The following is a 19,959-nucleotide window of genomic DNA, read 5'->3' as shown; positions in this document are numbered from 1 at the left end:
AGAAAAAGCAGCCACAAGCTCGCTTTAGGTTTTAAATCCATGCATAAAACTGACCCCCATTCATTGTTGTTATCTTTGTGGCCACAGGTGATTAAAGGGACGGTCAACATCCAAGTTGGAGACGTGAATGACAATGCCCCACAGTTCCACAACCAGCCGTACAGTGTCCGCATCCCAGAGGTAGGGATTGCTGCAGACTCTGTGTCCAAACTGGCTTCTGACTCTTCCCTCAGTGGCCACACTTGCTGTCTGGCAGCCACTACCGAGCCGGCTGCCAAGCTGTGTAAGAGCCATGAAAGTATGGCACTGCCCTCCTGCCCTGGGCCCTCACTGAGTTTCAGAGGAAGATTAAATCTTTGGAAGTTATTATTGCCTGAAAATGGGCAGAAGCAAAGTGACGATTTGGGTGTGGAGAATAGGCAGGTAGAAGAGGTGGTTTGGAGTTCAAAACCTTTGCAGCCTTGGTGATGTCTTTCCCGTGATGAACACGAAGTTGGAAAATAGCTGTAAATGGAAATCTGATTCTCTTTTTCTCTGTGAGCAGGAGGGAATGTGCAGCTCTTGTCACAGAGATGACCTGAGGCAGGACTAAATGTTTCTCCAAATGCATGATTGCTGGCATAATCCTACCCAAAGGCTTCTGTCCTTATTGGTGGCCTCCTTTAATAGCTCCATACTAGAACTTCTCCTGTGATGACTTAGGAATAATGTAAGGAGGAAGGGGCCACAGGAGGTCATCTGGACCAAGCTTCCCCTAGAGCAGAGAGAATTTTCATATAAGAGCAGGTTGCTCAGGGCTTTATTCAGCTGAGTGTTGAACAACTCCAAGTTTCCACAACCTTCTGTTGTGCTTTCTCCGTGCTGGCCATTGCAAGGAATGTGAGATCTGGTCATACCATTGGGGAGAGTTTCTGCACCTAGAGCTCACTTGGGCAGAAATATGCCAAGGACTTACAGATCTAATGGGAATTTAGACTTTAAAGATGTGGAGTGAAAGGCTATTGCTGGTGCTAGAAGGGACATGTTGGGTATTATACTTGAAATAAGGGATTAGTAGGGCATTTCATGTCCCTCAGTGGAGGAAATCTCTCCCTCTTGCGCCCTGGTCAGAGCCCATTTTCCCCAGAGCGTGCCTTGGGGTGTGGATGAGATCAAGTGTGCATCTGTGTGTGTGAAATCAAGCTGTCTTTGGTAACTGAGAGGTGCAAACGATTGTGTTACAACGGTTTATTTAATATGCTGACTGCTGATGCCCTGCCGTGCTGGGCTTTGATCTTTCCCTGTCCCTCTGCTACGAGGATGAGGTTTCTTGATTAGGTTGCTTGTGATGTATGAGCCGAGAGTTTCAGTCTCATCTTTGCGCCAAGTCATCTGAAACCTCCCTTTGAGAATGACACTGGGTCAGAGTCATTTCTTCTCCTCTTTAAAGCACGAGCGGTGCAGAAATGAGTTGGCAAAAGCTGCACGAGCAGCTCCCCACTGTCGCCTTTCTGCTCAGACCTCTGCAAGCGGGTGGGTGGCTGTCTTGCTTTGCTGTCGCTCCTCCTATTGATGGTCCACAAAGCAAAAGGAATGTCAGTAGGACTGAAGAATAGTCTCCTCTCTCCTGCTCTCAGATTTACCTCTGATTTTGCTATTTGCAGCATTCTGGTACAGGTGACACTCCATGTGAAGAGAACTGGAACGTGGGTTTCTGTCTCCCCTGGGAACTGGTGCTACATTAAGCCCCGATGTTTATATACCTGGAGCAGTTGTGCCATATCTTCTATTGCTCACCGCTTCTGCTCTACGAGTAGATACTGCAAATCTTATGCTTTCAACATTTCTGATCTCAGCCTGCAGAGCAGGGAGGGTAAAAGTCCAGTGCTGGTTTGGAAAATTAAGACTGGTTGAGGAAAGGGACGTGCAGGCAGGTGATCTGGACAAAATGTAAAAAAAAAAAAAAAAAAAGAAGCTGAAGAAGCTAAAAGAACGAATCTGAACCCCAGAGCCTCCCTCTTGTATGTCACACTGCTTTGTACGTGAGATGCAGTTTTGCCAGGAGGGATTTCCAGGGCTGTCTAAATGTTTGGGGTACAGAAAGCATGGTGCTTCTTCCAGTGCACCTGCTATGCTACTTGGCTTTCAGATCTATGCTTTTCTGGAGGGTGGCCTAATCTCTGATTATAAGGCATCGTGTGCCAGTTTCCCGTTTCTGTCCATGATCTTTAACCAAGTCAGAGGTAATGAGCCACAGACTTGTTGCTCAGCCAGCAACCTGGAGGCACTTCTGTTCTTCAGCTGAGTGGAGTGTGTTTCCTTGTCAGGCACTGTGAAAGCAAGAGATTGTTTCCCACCACCTAAGGAGGACCCTCCAAGGACTGTGGTCCATGGGAGATGTGAGCAGTGAATTTCCTCTGTGTGTGCTGGCATGGCTCTTGAGGAAGAGATGCCCTCTTGCTTTGAGAGCTTTGGGCCACAAGTTGTCCCTATTGCTTGTCCACAAGTAGTCTAAGCTGGAGGTGACATGGCATAGAGATGTATCTTCAGAAGCTGAGGCCCCTGGAACCAGGGGAAACCTTGGATGCAGCTGAGGCTGGAGACCCAGTCATGGTAGGGGTTAACAGCGTCCCCAGGTCACCCTCATGCTCCTGACAGCCCAGGCCTGGGTGAACAGTGAGGGGGAGAGTCTCAAAGACCACCCAGTCCAAGCGAAAGGGCCTATAGCTAATGAATAAAGAGGGGCTGGAGCTGAAGAGACTAGCAGAAGAGCTAGTGTGGCTTTGCATAGACTGGCTCTGTGCAGAATTGGCAGCTAATGAGGGTTTTTCTCTTTTTAATTTTGAGATAAATGGATGGTATCGATTTGCAGTTGTCCTAGCTAATGGAGCAGCAACAGAAAGGCTATTTAAACCTCACTGCTATTGTGTGGCACTAGGAAAGTCAAAAGAAGAGTGTGCATAAATAAATGGAACATGAAGTAAACTGACCTTTAAAAACAATACTGCCTCTAAATACCCGTCCTGGCGTTTTACACATTCCGCTTGATTTGAAAATGGGAATTTATGTGGGCATGGACTGAAGACACGATTCCTTGGTAGCATGGGGAGGGTGGAGAGTTTAACTGTGGGCTCCTTCGCATTGCAGCAGCTCTGAGTACCCACACTGGGGATCGCTTATGTGTTGGGCTGGTGCCCCTGGTCCTCCGCACTCATTGTATCTTAATCGCATCCCTGGCACCTGTCTGGAATAGCTGAGTGAGGGCCCACGTGTCGGGAAAGGGACATTGCTCCAGCGTAATCGTCTGTCCCGTCTGGGCAAGGGCGCCCCGTGATTTGCTTGTCAAAAGGCAACGAGGCGGTGCGGATGCTTTCAAGTCTGTAAAGAAAAGGGGAATCCTGCTAGAATTGGCAACTTAATTCACCAAGCTGGCCTCGACAGAGCTCATTAAGTTCTCATGTATTCATTTCAGGCTAATGGCTGTCATGCTGACTGCTGTTTGATTTGCTGTAATAGACTTTTATGGCTTTCCAGTTTCCTAGGACGTGTGTGCCTGTGTCTGTGCCCCGTGGTGCTGCTGTAGTACATTAGTTAGCTGCTCATGTGCTTGCTACTCTGACCTTCAGGGTTTGTTCTCCTCTTGGATGCATCCCTTGCACTCTATCTCTTGCATGCACGCTTTTTTACCCTCATCATCCTCACCCATCCCTGGGGTGCCATGTTTCTCAAAGCCTCAGGCTTTGACTTTTAAATCGGGAAGGATATATTGCTGAGCCTGTGGTGGGCTGTTGTGGCAATGCCTCGTTTTCTGACAAGTCCAATCTGCTTTTTCTGATCTATTTTTCCATTTGCCTGGATCTGTAGGAACCTCAGTCTTGTTGGATTGTCACAGTTCAACGGTTTTACGTGAAGCAAGCAAGTGAAGTGGAACCAAGCCCCCATGTTGGTTTTGTGGTACCAGCTGTGGTGTTGAGATCAGAGCAGACTGTTCTCTTAGGTGCCTGCTAGGCTTTTCAATCCCACTTCACAAGCATGAGGCCTTCTGGGACACACAGCCCTCTGTTTGCCTTGGAAGTGAACATCGTTTAAGCTTGTGCTTGAAAGGTATGGCTCCTCGAATCTGTCTTCCGGCGACTGCTACTTCCAGGTCCTGTGCTGTCTACAGGACCACATCTTTGGTCTTGCAGAGAGGTTCATCAAATGTTGAGTCCATTGTGTGGTGTGATAAGCAAGTCTAGTCGCCTGTATGGCCCCTATAAGAAAGATACTGAGGTGTCCAGAGAAGGGCAATGAAGTTGGTGAAGTGTCTGCAGCAGAAGCCTTATGAGGAGTGACTGAGGGAACGGAAGATGTTTAGGCTGGAGAAGAGGAGGCTGAGGGGAGGCCATATCGCTCTCTACAACTCCCTGAAAGGAGATGTAGTGAGGTGGGTGCTGGTCTCTTTTCGCAATTAACAAGCAATAGGACAAGAAGAAATGACTTCAAGTGGCAACAGGGGAGGCTTAGACTGATTATTAGAAAAAAATTCTTCACCAAAAGGATTATCAAGCAGTAGGCTGCCCAGGGAAGCAGCGGAGTCACCATCCCTGGAGGTATTTAAAAGACATGTAGATGTGTTTTTTAGGGATGTTATTTAGTGGTGGACTTGGCAGTATTGGGTTAAGGGTTGGACTTGATGATTTTAAAGATCCTTTCCAATGTAAATAATTCTATGATTCTTGTGAAGAGCTGTTTTCACTTTTAATTCCCCATAATCTCCTAGCGTCCTGAGCCTACCGATCAAGTTCAACCTGTCTGTGGCTGCCTCTTGGCCCTAGAGCATTGTCAATCTTTGGGTTTTGCAGAAAGGTTACTTAGTTGTTGGTTACTTTGCTGGATGTTTCCTCAGGGATTTCCAGTGGGGTTTTCTCCCCACCTCAGTCCTCCTGTTACAGCTAACACTAAGTGATTTATAAAGAAATACGTATTATCGGGTTACATCTTCCAGCAAAAAGCTGTCCTCAGCCAGGCTCTGGGCCAGAGACTGCCGTTTAGCACCTCAGCCATTCACGAGATGACAGTTTGCACTACAACAAAATATCTGTAACTTGACAGGAGGTATTAGTTATAACAGGACTCTGTTTTCAAAAGGCACCCACTGCATCTATAACCACAACCATCCGTGTTGGGAATGTACTCATGTCGTCTTGAGTTCAAGCAAGTGACAGTAAGAGGCAGGGCTGTGGGAAAGGAGTTTAAAAATAGAAAGGAAAGTTTCTGGGCAGCGCACAGCATCGGATAGGCAACTACAGTCCAGCTTGCAGGTGTCGCATCTCCTGAACTCAGACCTGATTTCCCAATTTATTTTAATTGGGAGGCGGGTGGGCACTGACCATCAACAGCAACCCCTTCTGCTTGGGGAACAGCCTTTGGGATTGAGCCTTCACTAGCTGCTGGTCACCGTTTCCATCCTTAATGTGGTTGAGTAGTTGAAACAGTGGCTTTTATGATGTTTGGTTTTAATTGTGCAGAAAGGTGTTTGGCAGGGAGGGGGAGAGAAAGGAGGGGACCATCACTGCCCTATCCCATTACACTGCCTGGAACCAGACCATACTAGATGGCAAGCAGGAGCAGGGAGGATCAGAGAAAGGCCCCAAAGCCCTAGCTGTAATTAAAATTATTATTTTGCTTTAATGGTAATAATGTCTGTAATTACATCAGTTTCCCTGCCATCTTGCCCGCGAGTCTTCAGGGGCTCATATAATTCTATTGCGATGGCTCCGAGGCCTGACGCTGCGCATACGAAGCAGCTGCAATGAGCGTGAGCTCCCATTTCAGCCCCATTAGCCATTCCCTTGCACGCTCGCAGACACCTCTCGCGTTTGTTTGTTTTTTTTTTTTTTTCTTTTCTCCCTTTCCTTTAAATAAAGAGCCTTTAAATTGAAGGAGATGATAACAGAACTGATAAGAAAGATGTTCCTGCCACGTTGCAAAATGGCCTGTAATCATCCCTGGCTGCTTTCCTTCCTTGTTTCTTTTTTCCTTTCTTTTTCTTCCCCCCACCTTCTCCCCGCTCACTGTTTTTCTTCTCTCCCTACTCTTATGCTTCCGTGTGGATTTTAGAACTGCACAAATAATTTACAATGAATAACTTATCCACCAAATCCAGCCTTCACCTCCCTCCGCTGCCTTTGCACACACAACATTTGCAAGCGTGTTGAACTTCTCTGCAGCACTTTACAGGCAATTTTGTGTATTCATTTATGGCGGGTTTGGATTTTTTTGTGTGTGTGTTTGTTTTATTTTAAGAGACATGACAAAATGAATTAGCAAATTATTCAAGCTGTGTTCATTAAACACTGGCCAGAAGCAAGTCTGTTCCCTTTCCTGGGTAGGTGAGCATCTCTGTCTCCCCTCCACCCTGGCATCCCATTGACACAGACAGTGCTGGGGACTGGGGGTGATCTCTCACCTCCAGCTCCTGATGGAGAAGTGAGAGGTGAGGCTTCAACTTCTGCTTACTGCAGCAGGAGGGTATCTGTCGCACAGGTACGTGGTGATAATCAGCAATCGAAGCATTTACCAAACTTCCAGAGCATCCTCATTTTTTTAGTGCTGTTTATTGTTACCGGGTTTCAAAGCCAGCCTCTGTCACACCGAGGGAATATTTGGCTAACAAAATAACAGGTTAAGTCTCCATACCACCTCTCTGGCTTCACAGAGCTGTTTACCCTGTGTTTGTTTTGATGTTTCTCCTTTCCAGGTTTCTTTAATTATTATTTTTGAGCAACCTTTAATTACTTTCCAACTTTGTCCAACAGATTCATGGAAGCGGAGAAACATTGTGAAGGGTGCGCCTTCCCTTCAATAGTCTTAAATGCAGGCATACTGTCCATCTATTAAAAAGCCATCTTTTAGCTGGATAAGATAATCCTTTTGAGAGGGTTTCATCTGCTCTGTAATCACTAGGTAGAATATAATATCCCTCAAAGAAATCAAGCCTTCTCCCCACCTCTCATAACCCCAGCCTGCATGATCCACCAAGATGGAGCTTTTCCTATATTGTTTGGGAAGATTGAATGTTAAAACATATCTTTACATGGAGAAAATTGCCAAGTCAAGATTTTGTGAGCAGTGCCAAGGGATGCCCTTTGCATCAGCAACTGAGAGGCTGTGTGAGTGACCATCTCCTGGCTTGCACTGGTGTGGAAGAGCAGGAAGAAAGGGGAGCTGAGAAAGCATCGAGTGGATAGAGACTGAAGGATGTGAATAATGCACAAGTCAAATAATGCACAAGTCATCAGGCTGAGTTTACTCTGATGGGTGAGGTGCCCGTATCTGTTGGCACACTGGGTGTATTTGGCTCTGGGGCAAGTTTCTGAATATTCATAAGGATCCCCACTTTTCATATGCAAGCAAAACATAAATGGGCTGTTTAAGCGCAGGGAAGTTCGGGTGCTCTGGCTTTTGGGTGCTGGAATTTTCTTTAGGCAAGAACTTGGCAGCCCACCAGGCTGCAGCTGCCACCTTGTCCCTGCTCTTTTCTGCCAGCACTGATGAAAGACACTTAAACCAGTCTGCAGCACGCTGAACAAAACAGCATTTAGGCTAAAGGGTTTGCACAGCCGACGTCAGAGGTCTCGGTCGGATTTATGTAAAAACTTTTCTTTTCAAGGGGCGAAGTACTTATTAGAGACTTACGCTGCATCTGTATGGAAAGACATGGAGGATTTGACTGGCAAGGGTTGCATGAGGCTGGAAAGCATGTGGAGGTCTCTCTTTTCCTTGCATGTAGAAAGCTGTTCTGTGATGAAGCAGGTGCTCAGACCTGGAAGCATCCTTCCCTCTGAAGGTCATCTCTGTGCAGGTTTTTGTCATTATTGCTGATGCGTATCCTGTGATGCCAGATGGAGAACGTCAAAGGGTCTTGAATGACGTCCCGATATCCTAGGGAGAAAGAAAGTCTCCACCTCTAGCAGTCCTGTCACTTTGTCTGCCTTCACCAGTGAATAGGAGACCCTGGTCCTTTAAAACACGTGCCCGAGGAGTGAAATGAGAGACGCAACAGAAACTACTGGGGCGGAAAACTCCAAATGGCGTGGAAGTAATGTGTAAAGTGTCCTGGAGATAACAGTCATTTCCACCAGGCAAAACTTGGGCTCTTTCTGGAAGGATACTGCAGCAAGGAGGGGGGGCAGCCTGAAAATTAGAAATAGTCGTGCTGTTCTGAGCAGCGTAATGCTGGGGTAGACGAATGGGACAAGGGAAAGCAGAAAGAGGAGAAACCAGCAGATTTAGAGCTGTAAGGAAAGCTAGTGTGGGGTAGCAAGCGATTTAGTGCCTCTGTGGAGGAACTGTCGTGCTGGGAAGATGAGACTCATGGAGCCAAAGGGATAATCTTGGGGCAGAGGAAGGGAAAGTGTACAGAAGTGTTTTGAAGGTAAGGAGCACCCAAAGAAAGAGGAGAGAGGCAACTTGAACGCATCAGTAGTCATTCCTCTTGGAAAAAAATCAGCACAAGGAAAAGTATCCTCATTTGCTGAGCTCCTGAGCAGCCCCAAGACCCAGGCATGCTCTCGGGCACTCTGTAGCAGTTTCTTCATATGGGTGCTGAGACCTGATACCTGCCAGTCCCTTCCTGATTCTCAAAGCTCTGAGTTTATTGCACGTTTCTGTCCCAGACCCATCCCCGAGGTCAGGATGAGTCTGAGCTCAGCACAGGTGATGCCTAATGATGTCTCCTTGGGGTCCCCTCAGCCAAGCAACCGGGTTTCTCAGACCGGGCATGCTTCCTCTGCGACGGAGGCAGTGCCTTTTGGTCCTGCAGCATCTCTTGAGGCAGGAGCAATTTAGGCTTGGGCTGAATGGCTGCTCTTTTCCAGGGGACTGGAAGAGCCCAGCCCTTTTGGTATAATTACACTTACACATCTGGGCAGCAGATGGCTTCAAGGTCTCTTCCTTGTCCCTGGCAGGAGGAAGGGCTCTCTGCTGCCAGAAATGGGCAGAGGAGTGAGGAGCTAATGAATGTGACCTGCTAGCAATTAGTTTTGTTTTATCTCTCTCTCCTCTGGTTACGATATTCTCCCAGAAGCCTGGGATGTAACTTATTATCTCAAGCTAGCCAGCAAAAGCTGCATCCCTTACTTTTGCATCCCTGTTTTGTTTGCCTCCCCCTCCGTACATCATCTTTTAAGTCAGCAGCGGAGTGTGCCTGACCATAGAAATGTTTATTAAAGCGTTCAGGCTGCGAAGACAGCTTGTGGGTAGCGACTGCAAGGCAGCAAAAGAGCCTTCGTTAAAAGTGATTTCACTGTAAGTGAATTCTTTTTGACCTGCATAATCATGCATTTTGTTGTTTCAAGCTCTTTTTTCAATCGTGCCACCTAAATTAAGCCATTATTAAGGTCATACAGGAATGCACTGTGCTGGGGGATGGTGCCCAAGCTGCTGCCATTTTAGTAGAGGGGCTCTTTTCAACCTGAAATAATTGAGTTCAGCCGCAGACCTGCGAGGTGGGCATGTGTTAGCATCCTTGCTCAGTGCAGCCAGGGCAGGTGAAGTTAGAGCTGGCAGAAGAAGCTTGCCAAAGTATTTTTTCAATAAAAATGCTGGTTTTAATTAAGATGGAAATATTTGGGAAAAATGTTGCCATTTTGACAGCGAAGCTGGGCAGTAATAGCATTCAAAAGAACGATAAAAATCACTCTTGCAATAGATTCATTCCAATTTCTTTTTCAGAATTGCATTTTATGTTTTATTAGTTTGTAATGTGTCAGTGACAGTCATGTATAATAAGCTTTCTCCTGCTGGTCATACTTTGTGATAAAATAATAGACTAAACCGGTCTCTCTTTTTTAAATATTTATGTGTGAACTGAACTGTTTGTATTAGTTTCATGCTATTTTCATTACAAATGGGAGAAATTTGATCTTAGGAAGACATTTCAATCAGTATTAGACAGCCATTGGTTAATTTCAACCATTAATTGCAGTTGATTTTGTCCGTGTGAATAATGATGACAGCAAGAAAGCTGAATATAAGGTTCAAGATAATTCTATTTCAAGCTAAAAAAAAAAAGGAAGTTTTTAATTTTCAGGATTTGCTTTATGGGGGATTTGAAAAGCACTTTTTTTTCTAAATGAGGTTGCAAACCGAACCCGGGAGGCTGTGGGCTCAGACAGCTGATGTTGTGCGGGAAGGCTTGGCCCACGGGTAGTGTTATGCTGAGCTGCTACGTATCTACAGAGATCATCTCCACAGCTGCAATATTGCCGTTGGGTCCACTCCCTTCTGAGCAGCAGAACTAAGCAAATGTGCGGTAAATGAGCTTTGCAAATATTCTCTTGCGGTTTTCTTGCCTCCCCGCTGCCCCTTTCCCGATTCCTGCTGCGTTTCGGCCACTCTGCCTTGCTCTCCAAATGCCAGGCTCTGCTCTTTGTTTCAGCATGAGCAACTTGCGAGGGGTTTTTTGTTGCGTGCATACGCTTTCATGCGCACGCAGAGAGTCTTGACAAATAGCCGTGCAAGCCAGCTCTGTGTCCTAACGAAGCACCTCTCCAAATAATTAAGCAAAGTGTGAAGAAGTGCATGGGTAGAAAGAGAGAGCTGGTGGCTGTGGCCCCTGTGTGGGGCAGAGTTTGTCCCTCTTTTTCCAAGGACTGGGCTTATCCAGTATGGTCTGGGGGGTGTCTCAGTGAGGTGCAAGTGTGGTGTATTTGGCCACAGCCCACCTATCTCCTCTGACCTCAGGTGATGGTTATAGCGACAGCCTCCCAGTTTTTCAAACCTCCCTTGGTTTTCATCATGTTGATATGTCATTTCCAGCTAGATTTCGCCGGCAATTGTAAATCAAACTTGAAAGGGTAATGGGAAGGAAGGAAAGGAGAAGAGGAGATATTAATTAAGTCGACCACCTCCTGCCAAGCCTCTGTGTGATGAGTCTTGGTTGCTAATATGTGTTTGGAGACACCTCCTGCTCAGGTGACCTGAGGCCTGCTGTTTGTTCCAAGGTGGCCACTGGGCCGGTGTTAACACTGATGTTTAAGGAGAGGAAAAAAGGAGTTTATAACACATAGGTCGGTATGCTCCTCCGAGGCGTGGGGTTTTTTTGCACTTCTCAGTTCATTACCAAGAGTGGAAGATGTAAATATTTTCTACTAATTATTAAATCTTTATTTAGAGGTAAGTCAAGAGCACAGTCCTCTAAACTCTGGAGAAAAGCAGACCTAACTCTGCTTCGTACTATAACTGGGCCTTACTGAGCAACCTGAATGGGAAACAATTCCTGCTGTGTATACGATTTGGAGGACCCCAGACCTACAAGGATCAGGAACTACTGAGCCAGCACTTCGAAAATCACTCTATTAAACATGCTGGAAACACACAACCAGATCTGCGTGTGCAGATTTTTCAGCCTCCTAGGAGCAAATGCTGCCTCCTCTGAGATGTGCTGCCCGTGCCTTGCCTTTGAGGTGGGCTGAGAGGGTTAAATCATAAAGCTGTTCCACTGCAGTAGTTAGCTGATGGCCCGTGAAGCATCATAGGGGTTTTCATCTGGTTGGTGAAATAGCAGGACAGGTGGATATTTTGTTTTCCTATGTATAACTTGTGCATTTGGGGAAGGAAATTTTGCGAAGAGGCTTGGGGTTTTTTTTGGTTTTTTTTTTTCCTGGTATGAGCCCCTGAGGACTACAACACTGCAGTTCTTCCCACTGCAGTCAGCAGGGAAATTGATGTTGGGCTAAAGGCCATGTGTCATGCAGGTGAGGTTATCTCTTCCCTGTGGGGCATAGCTGCAGCATTGCCTCTGAGCACGTTTTACCTTGTGTGCAAACTCCTGCTCAGATCTGAGGGCTGTGTGAGCTTCAGAAGATGAACTGGGAGAAAGCTGGAAGCCTGCATCTGCTTAACACAAGTGGATATCCTACCAGGTATCACGGGGCGCCTTCTCTGTGAGGCTTTCCCAGAGCTCAGTGTTGGGGATGGTTCTGTTTAATATCTCTATCAATGTTCTGGATGAAGGGATTGAGTGCAACCCCAGTAAGTTTGCAGAAGGCACCAAGTTGGGCAGGAGGGCTCTACAGAGGGATCTGGACAGGCTGGATCAATTGGCCAAGGCCAAGTGCCTTGTCCTGGACTTGGGCCACCACAACCCCACGCAATGCTACGGGTCTGGGGAAGAGGTACCAGAAAGCTGAAAAGGATCTGAGGCTGTTGCTCTAAAGCAGCTGAAGATGAACCAGCATTGTGCTCAGGTAATGAAGGTGGCCAGCAGCATCCTGGCTTGTATCAGAAATAGTGTGGCCAGGAGGAGTAGGGCAGTGATCATCCCTATGTATTTGGCACTGGTGAGGCCACACCTCAAATCCGGTGTTCAGTTTTGGGCCTCTCACTACAAGAAAGACATTCAGGTGCTGGAGCATGTCCAGAGAAGGGCAGCGAGGCTGGCAAAGGGGCTGGAGCACAAGTCGTGTAAGAAGTGGCTCAGGGAACTGAGGTTGTTTAATCTGCAGAAAAGGAGTCTCAGAGGAAACCTCATTGCTCTCTACAACTACCTGAAAGGAATTTGTGGTGAGGTGGGCATTGGTCTCTCGTCTCAAGTAACAAGTGATAGGACAAGAAGAGGTAGCCTCAAGGTGCACCAAGTGAGGTTGTCAAGCACTGGAATGGGCTGCCCAGGGGAGTGATGGAGTCACCATCCCTGGAGATATTTAAAAGACTTGTAGATGTGGTGCTTAGGGACGTGGTTTAGTGGTGGACTTGGCAGTGTTAGGTTAAGGGTTGGACTTGATTGTCTTAAAGATCTTTTCCAACCTAAATGGTTATATGATTCTTTTTCCCTTGATGACCTCGTTTCTGAGGGCCTTGAACACAAGACCTACCCCTTTCTGCAGAACAAATGGTACTTTTTCAGCAAAGATGTGCCTCCAGAGCATGAGCTGCTTCATCACTCCTTCTCCATCAGCTTAGCTGATGTCTTGTTGAGCACCTGCATGTCATCTTTGATATGTTCAAAAGATGTCAGCTCTTCTCTGGAAGGTGTCAGACCTATTTTTCACTTTTTAGTTGTATGAAGTGGTGAATCTTTCACCGCATTATTTTCTTATTTGTGAGCACATCTGAGAAGAAAAGCCTAAGTAGCTGTGTTGTGTTGACCTGTCTCTGTGGGGTGCATGGGAGTGTTTGGTGGTCTGCTTGTGGCCCAGGCAGCAGTGGTGATGCTTTCTGCTTGCACCTGATGTGCAGCGTCGAGGATCCTGATCTGTGCTAGTCTGATGTTTTCAGGCTCGGGAGTGCAAGAGGCAAGCAGAGGCTGGAAAAAAGAGTGAGAAAAAGCCCAATCCCTAGCAGGACAGTGCCTGGCAAGGAGAGAAGGCAGCCTGGAAGAGACTTTCAGGAAAGGTGCGTAGCAGGAATGGAAGAGCCAAGCCTCATGCTGGCTGCAAGTTGCATCTCTTCTGCACGTTTGCACTTGAGGCCAGGCTGCTGCAGGCATGCTTTTTTTTTTTTGGAAGGGGGTCTTTGCTTAAAAAGCCTCATCAGAGCATTATGGAGTCAGAATGTGAAGGGCAATTGAGCTGAAAGCCATTCTTTTTCCGCAGCCTGCGCTGAAGAGCCCTCAAATGCCAATCTAGGAATCCCAGTGGGAGGTGCAGGGAGCCACCCCCCTGGCCAGGTCCCCTCAAACAGCCTCCTGTGCCTCGTACTTGCAGGCAGGGGTAGGAAATGGCCACTGTTGGGGTCATGTGTAGGAGAAGCTGGACTAGTGGCAGGTGAAGTTTTTGTCTGAAAAAAGCACAGAAAGGTAAAGAGATAAAGAGCTGCAGTCTCTGTTCTTGCAGGCATCACTACACACTGAATGAGTCCCTGCAGCTTGGATGACATCTCACTGCATCCACTTGTGGTCACATCTTCCCACCACACCCCTTCTCCTTGCAGGACATCAGAGTGGAGCCCCACTAAGCAGTCCTGCACCCCCTCCCTGTGACACCCATTGTGCAAATGCCACCCGTGCATGAAGAACTGCGCCAGAGCATTCATTGGCATGGCCAAACAGGTGATATTTTTGAATAACTGAAGGACTAGATTAATTAAAAAAAAAAAAAAAGCCGGCACGTCTAGTCAGGACGAATGTAATTATTAAACACAACCACAAGATGTTAGTTGCTGCTCCGGTCCCTTGCCTCTCTAATGGAGGAAGTGTGTGGAAGGGCATAAGGACCTGGAGAGCTGCTGAAGCGACCTCAAGGAAGGGATTAACAGAAGACCCCTCTGTTTTGGGCCTCCAGCATAGTGATAGCGTGAAATGTGTGGCCCAATTGTGTACCTTGTTGTACGTTATTGATTGCTGAACAGACGCGGTTAAGTGCCTCTCATTAATATTTGTTTTGGTTTTTTCCCTGAATTCCGATGAGTCGAGGAGATGCTTCTTATCTCTCTCCTGCAGGTTTTCTTTCTAGAGGATTCCTCTGGCTGGTGAGAAACCTGGGCTTTGTAGTCGCTCGTCCCGCTTTCGGGAGGAGGGATGAGTTAGTAGCTGACACAAAATCTTGGGAACTCTGCAGAAAGGGAGCAAGAAACCAAAATTAAGACAAAATTAAGAGGTAAAAATGCTCTGTTTGTGTTGTGCAGATGAGGTATAAATTTTCCGGCACTGCTGGGTTTGTAAATCTCTTAAAGGGCACTCTTTGGGCACATAGGTTATACTGGCGAAACTTCTGAATGTATGAGCAGGGGTGAATGGTGTGAGCTGTGGAGCAGGTAGCTATAGACTACTTTTTAGTACTCTTGTAGGTGGTTTTAAATCTTCAAATCAAGTGTAGAGGGTGTGGCCAGTGGGCATATTGTCCGTGTCTTCTGAGCTGTCATGATGACGTCGGTCCTTTAGCTTCCCATCACTCAGAAGACGGCCTTCTCTTCATTTCCATTCATCTCACTGTTCTCCTGGAGACAAGGCCTGGCTTGTGCATTCCTATGACTGCTGGCCATCTCCCACCTACTGTTCTTGACAGGAGCCTGCATCTCAGCATTGTGCTGTGGTTCTACTGCTCTGACATCTTGCCTGTCTGTATCAGGTGTTGCTTTTGAGGCAGTCTGCTGTGGCCACAAATGTTGAAAAGCTGCCTGCAAAGGTTTCTCACTTTGGGTGCTTGGTTTGCCTTCCTGAACAACAACCTTCTCGCAGAGTAAGGCATGGAGGGGGTTGTCCCACCTGCTGTGTCACGGGCCGTTTGATGACCTGGGTCTGGAGCTGGTCTTTATTTCTCGCCCCTATTCCTAACTTTGGTGTGCAGTGAATGACTCTTCTCTTTGCTTTCTGTACCCTTTTTCCCAGGCATTGGGGGACTCTAGATGGCCATGCAGGTCTGAACTGTTGGGTTATGACCAGTCTCTCTCATTGGCTAAGTCACAAAAGGGGGTTCCAAAAGCTGACTGTAGCTTAAATAGGACAAAGCCCTATTTCTTTCTGTCTTGTATAATAATGCCTTGTTTGTTAGGCTTGACTTAACCGCAACTGGTCCATCCAAAGCTATTGAAATGATTTTGAGCAGTCGTTTCTATCTATCTGGGTTGTGCTCCCAGGCACTTAGGTGCAGTTCCTGAAATGAAAGATTTCTGGTGTGCCCAAAAGCAGTGAAGAGAACGATTTTAATGTAGTTGCTTCTCTGACTTTTCAATGGAGAGTTGGGTTCAGGTCTGCTATGAAGTGATATTGGAGTCCATGGAGCGTGAGAAACTGCATTTGTTTGTGGGTTACAAATGAAGACCTGTCAAAAACCTTTTTAAGCAGTGACAGAAGTTTTCTTTTTCATGATACATTTAACTTAAAGGTTTTGCCTCCCAGGGAGGCTGGGCTCTTCTCCTTTCTCCTTTTCAGTGAGTTTGGAAAAATATGGTTGGCAAAATTTCCTCTTCCCCTTTTCTTCTGTCTCGCCATCCATTTGGTGGGGTGCTTGGATCATCTGGAGTGCTTAGATCATAGGGCGTGCTCTTGCTTCAGGAAAATGGTGTGGCCAAGAATGAAAGGCATTGATGAGTGCTGGGAGAGAGAGAAGATGGGAAATGGATCCCTTCCTTGTGCTTGAAGCAAGCGCTTTACCAGCTTCTTGTGGGAAAAGGGTGCAGGTTATTTCCATTGATTTGTTGTCAAGAGATGTTTTTCAAAGGATAAATGTGTTTATAGGATTTCTGTCCTCTTGTTGTAGGAAGTAGGATGTCGTTCCTGGACATGGGGCTTTGCTAGAGGAGTGTCCAATCAGTCCTTCATCAGTGTGTTCCATGTTGCAACTCCATTCCTAGGTGTACTATGGAGGTGTCACGCGAAACGTGGTGTTGCTCATTGCTGTCCACTGCGACTGAACCTTTTTATTCGGTGTGGGCTCCTCTGGATGGGCATTGGGAAACTAATTTCAGGCACCACATACCTTGTCTTATGTGCTCCTGACCATATCAGTGGCTTCCTTTTGAGCAGCTGAAACGTCTGCCTAGTTATAGGTTTAGAAATATGATATGACCAGACATGTAAAGAATAAAAAGGGGTTGTCAGAGCTGATGGAATTGTTTTTTTTGCCTCCAGTCTCAGCTCAGGAGTTGTCTTAAAATATTTGTGGGCAAAGTAAGAAATTGTGACAACAGTGTTTTCATCCCGGCTCAGGAATGTGAATGCTCCCCTCTCCACATACAGATTAAATACCATAGGAGGAGAGGGGTAGCCAGGATGTGGGCTGGGATTTTCAGCCTCAATGCAGAGACATCTCCTTTAGATCCTTTTACACCGTGGCCATGGGGAGGATTAACCCCTTTATCTTCCTTCTGCTTACAGCAGTCTTTCCTTACCTTGTGTGGGGAAGAACAGTGCACTTTGTAGCCTACTGGCCTTCCTTAGGCCAACTGATTGTAGCGGTGTTCTACGAATAATGAGCCGAGACGCTTTGCAGAAGGAAGTGTTGGTCTCCAGTTGTTCAGCTACCCAGAAAAGTTCCTTCCCTTGAAGGGGGAATAAACGAGTAGTATTTCTTTGTGCTCCAGCTGAGTGCATCTCATTGCTAATTAGCAGGGGATCTTTGTTAAGAGAGGTTTCTTGCCATGAGCCACCAACCATTGGCCTGCCATGCTGCTGTCCTGTGGGATGCCGCTGCTCCTTGAGCCCAACGTGGTGTCATGGCTTTGGTGGGGCTGATGGGTGTCAGAAACACAGAGAGCTGCTGGATTTTGCCAGCAGGCACCCTGGCAGAGAGCGAGGAGGAGTAAGGAGAGGACCCACATGGTGTTCATTGAATAAATCTTCCTGTGAGAACCAAGGGCTCTCGTTTGCAGAGAAGGAGAAGCAGTGTGCTCTCGAGTGCTTGGAGGGGTTTAGCAATCCCAAGCTACAAAGTCCTCCAAGGTCCTAAGTCCTCCAAGGACTCCAAATGGGAGTCCTTGGAGGACTTAGGACCTTGGAGGACTCCAAATCTGGGAGTCCTTGGAGGGGAAATGGTAGTGGTGACACATGGTGGTGGCCTGCAGATCCAGAAGGTCTGAGAGAAGGCAGCTTTAGGTAACAGATTTGTTCTTTTTTGGGTGCTGCATGTTCGTTGCAGGTCCAACTATTTCTGCATTTATTGGCATGATATATTTGCTAAATGAGAGAGGGGTCAGTAGCAGGGGAGCTGAATGCTGCCCAGCCATCATAGCAAGAGAGCAGTTCCTGAGAGAGGTCTTCTGCTTCTCCTGGTCCGTGTAGGACAAGGGACTGGCATCAGGTGGAACGATAACCAGAGGTTTGATATCCCTGGGCAACATGCTTCTGTGGTCATGTATTTCACCACCTACATAAGGTCTGTCGCAGCTGAGCACCAAGATTTAAAATAACCCAGATAAAATAACACAAAAGAAGATGACAGTTCTCCCAGCCCTCTGAGACAGACCCACACTCCTGCAGAAAAGTGACTGCAGCCAGTCTCAAACCAGATGAAACAGCAGCGTCTTGCATCCCCTTAGCACATCTGACACTCAGAGTTAAATGGATCCTCCTTTAAAATGAACTTAAACCGGAGCTGGCAGAAGCTCAACCAGCTATGTGTCAGCCTCCTTCCATCACAGTTGCTGTGTGCAAATCTCTGGGAAGATGGGCAGGGCTGCTGCCCTGGGCACTTGGGAGGACTTGGAGAGAAGGTGGTGGTCCTGCGTTTCCTTTTGTGTGCTCCAGGATGAACCAGTGTCTCTCCTAAGGAAGCTGTGCTACTGTAAAACAAGATTATTTGTGTTCCTGCAGCTCCTTCTCAAAGAATGGATTGGACGGAGAGATTGATAGCTTTTATGGGATTGCCTGCCTCAGTTTCCTTGGACATCTTCTTTCTTCCTCTCCGTCTTCCTTGTGCAAGAGCATCCTTGGCTGTGGAGGTAGAGCGGCTCCTTCTGCCCACCATCCATGTGAAATCGGAGTGGAGGAAGTGAGGAACCTCTAGGGCTTGCTGGGGTGCCTGAGGCAGCATTTCCACTTGTCTCCAGCCCATGGAGATAGTGGAAAGATGTTGAGATGTATTATGCCCTGAGCAGTGTACAGGTAGGACTAACTCCTGCTTTCCATCCTCCAGCAGCTATGAGTACAGCTGCTCATGGCCAGTGCTGTGGAGCTGCCCTTCCTTGAGAAACTGCCCTTTTCTCCCTCTTTTTCGAAGCCCCCTTGCTCCCGATTTCTGAATTATTAGCAGAATAGGTCTTACTTGCTTCTACCTTGGCATATTCCTGTCCCGTATCTCTTCTCATCCTGGTTACCTGTGGTCCCACCTCATGTTCAGGCTGCTTGAGACTGTTTGGGGACCTGGAGCCCACAGGCATGTTTAATTGATCCAAAGCCTACTCCTTGTAGGTCATATAGGTCATATTGCTTTCTCTGCCCTGATGGTTAATGGAGGATCCCAAACATTTCCCCTCGTCTTCCTTGCTGTCTTTTTTCAGCAGGGATTTCCTCTCTCAAAGCTTGCTTGTTGTGAGCTGTGTGGTTTGGGTTGGCATGCCAAAAGTGCTTTCATTTAACAGATCTTTTATCAGGGTCGATTTTCTATTGCTTTTTCCCTTTCAGCGTGCTTGGGGGAATTTATTCTCTTTAGCAGGTTTATTACAGTGTCAGGTATTGGTTTTAACAGACTGGGGGGGGATCTTGTGATTCGATACCTGGAAAATGTGTTTCGTTTCTGCGACTGGGAGGGAGGAATGGATGGAAGAGAGAAGGAAACTGCAACCTCTCCTGCCTGTCTAGCAACAACTTTCTCATCCTGTGTGTATTTCACACTCGCTTTTCTTTTGCTGTCACCACCAGCTGAGTCCTGCTGGTGGTCCTGCTGGAATCCTAGCGTGGATAAGGTGCCAGACGTCTCCGTGTATATTTTAAGTGGTACATCTCTAATTCTTGCAGGTAACGTGTACCGGCGTGGTTAGCTGTTCGCATGTTTGCTGGTTGCCATTCCTATTTCTGGGGGAGCTGTACCGGTGTTATCAACCATTGCAGTATCTGTAGGAATAAGCACTTTTTCAGCTCGCTTTGTGAAGGTGTGAAGACAGTGACTTCACTCACAGAAAATGCGTGAGCTGAATGAATTCCCTGTATGAGGGAATGGGAGCATGGAGACAGGATGATTATTTCTTTTTTTTTTTCCCCAGTGTTATTTTGCCTTTATTTCTCCATTATGTTCATCAAGTCTCGAGTTTCTCATAAACAGAACTAGAAGCAGGGGTTTGGTTTGGTGATTTGGTTAAATCACTAGGAGGGATTCAAATGAGAAATACCCCCATACATCTCGCTTGCAGCTGAGGGCAAATTTAACCACTGATTCCAGAGCTTCTGAAAATGAATTTTGGCCTCGCAAAGTTCAAACATTTATCCTGAGCCAGAAATATACACAGATTTGCTCTCTAATTTAATAAAGTCATCCAAATAATATGATTTCTCCCATAACCATCGTTTATGTTTCACAGTGAAATGATAATGAGAAAGTCATTAGAAGTAATAAACAAAAC

At 46.8% G+C, this 19,959-nt stretch overlaps 1 protein-coding gene across 1 annotated transcript in view; it reads left to right on the top strand.

Annotated features, from left to right (window-relative positions):
- The window catches only part of CDH23 (cadherin related 23), a 219,539-nt gene that overhangs the window by 58,220 nt on the left and 141,360 nt on the right, over window positions 1-19,959 (top strand). The window contains exon 6 of the mRNA XM_054071251.1: window positions 88-180. Within this exon, the coding sequence (XP_053927226.1) occupies window positions 88-180 (93 nt within the window). The remainder of the gene's footprint in view (window positions 1-87; window positions 181-19,959) is intronic.

The sequence above is a fragment of the Cuculus canorus genome, chromosome 7 (assembly GCF_017976375.1).
Source record: "Cuculus canorus isolate bCucCan1 chromosome 7, bCucCan1.pri, whole genome shotgun sequence".
Lineage (NCBI taxonomy): Eukaryota > Metazoa > Chordata > Aves > Cuculiformes > Cuculidae > Cuculus > Cuculus canorus.
Note: the sequence above shows the minus strand (reverse complement) of the source record. Positions and strands in the feature narration are given on the sequence as shown.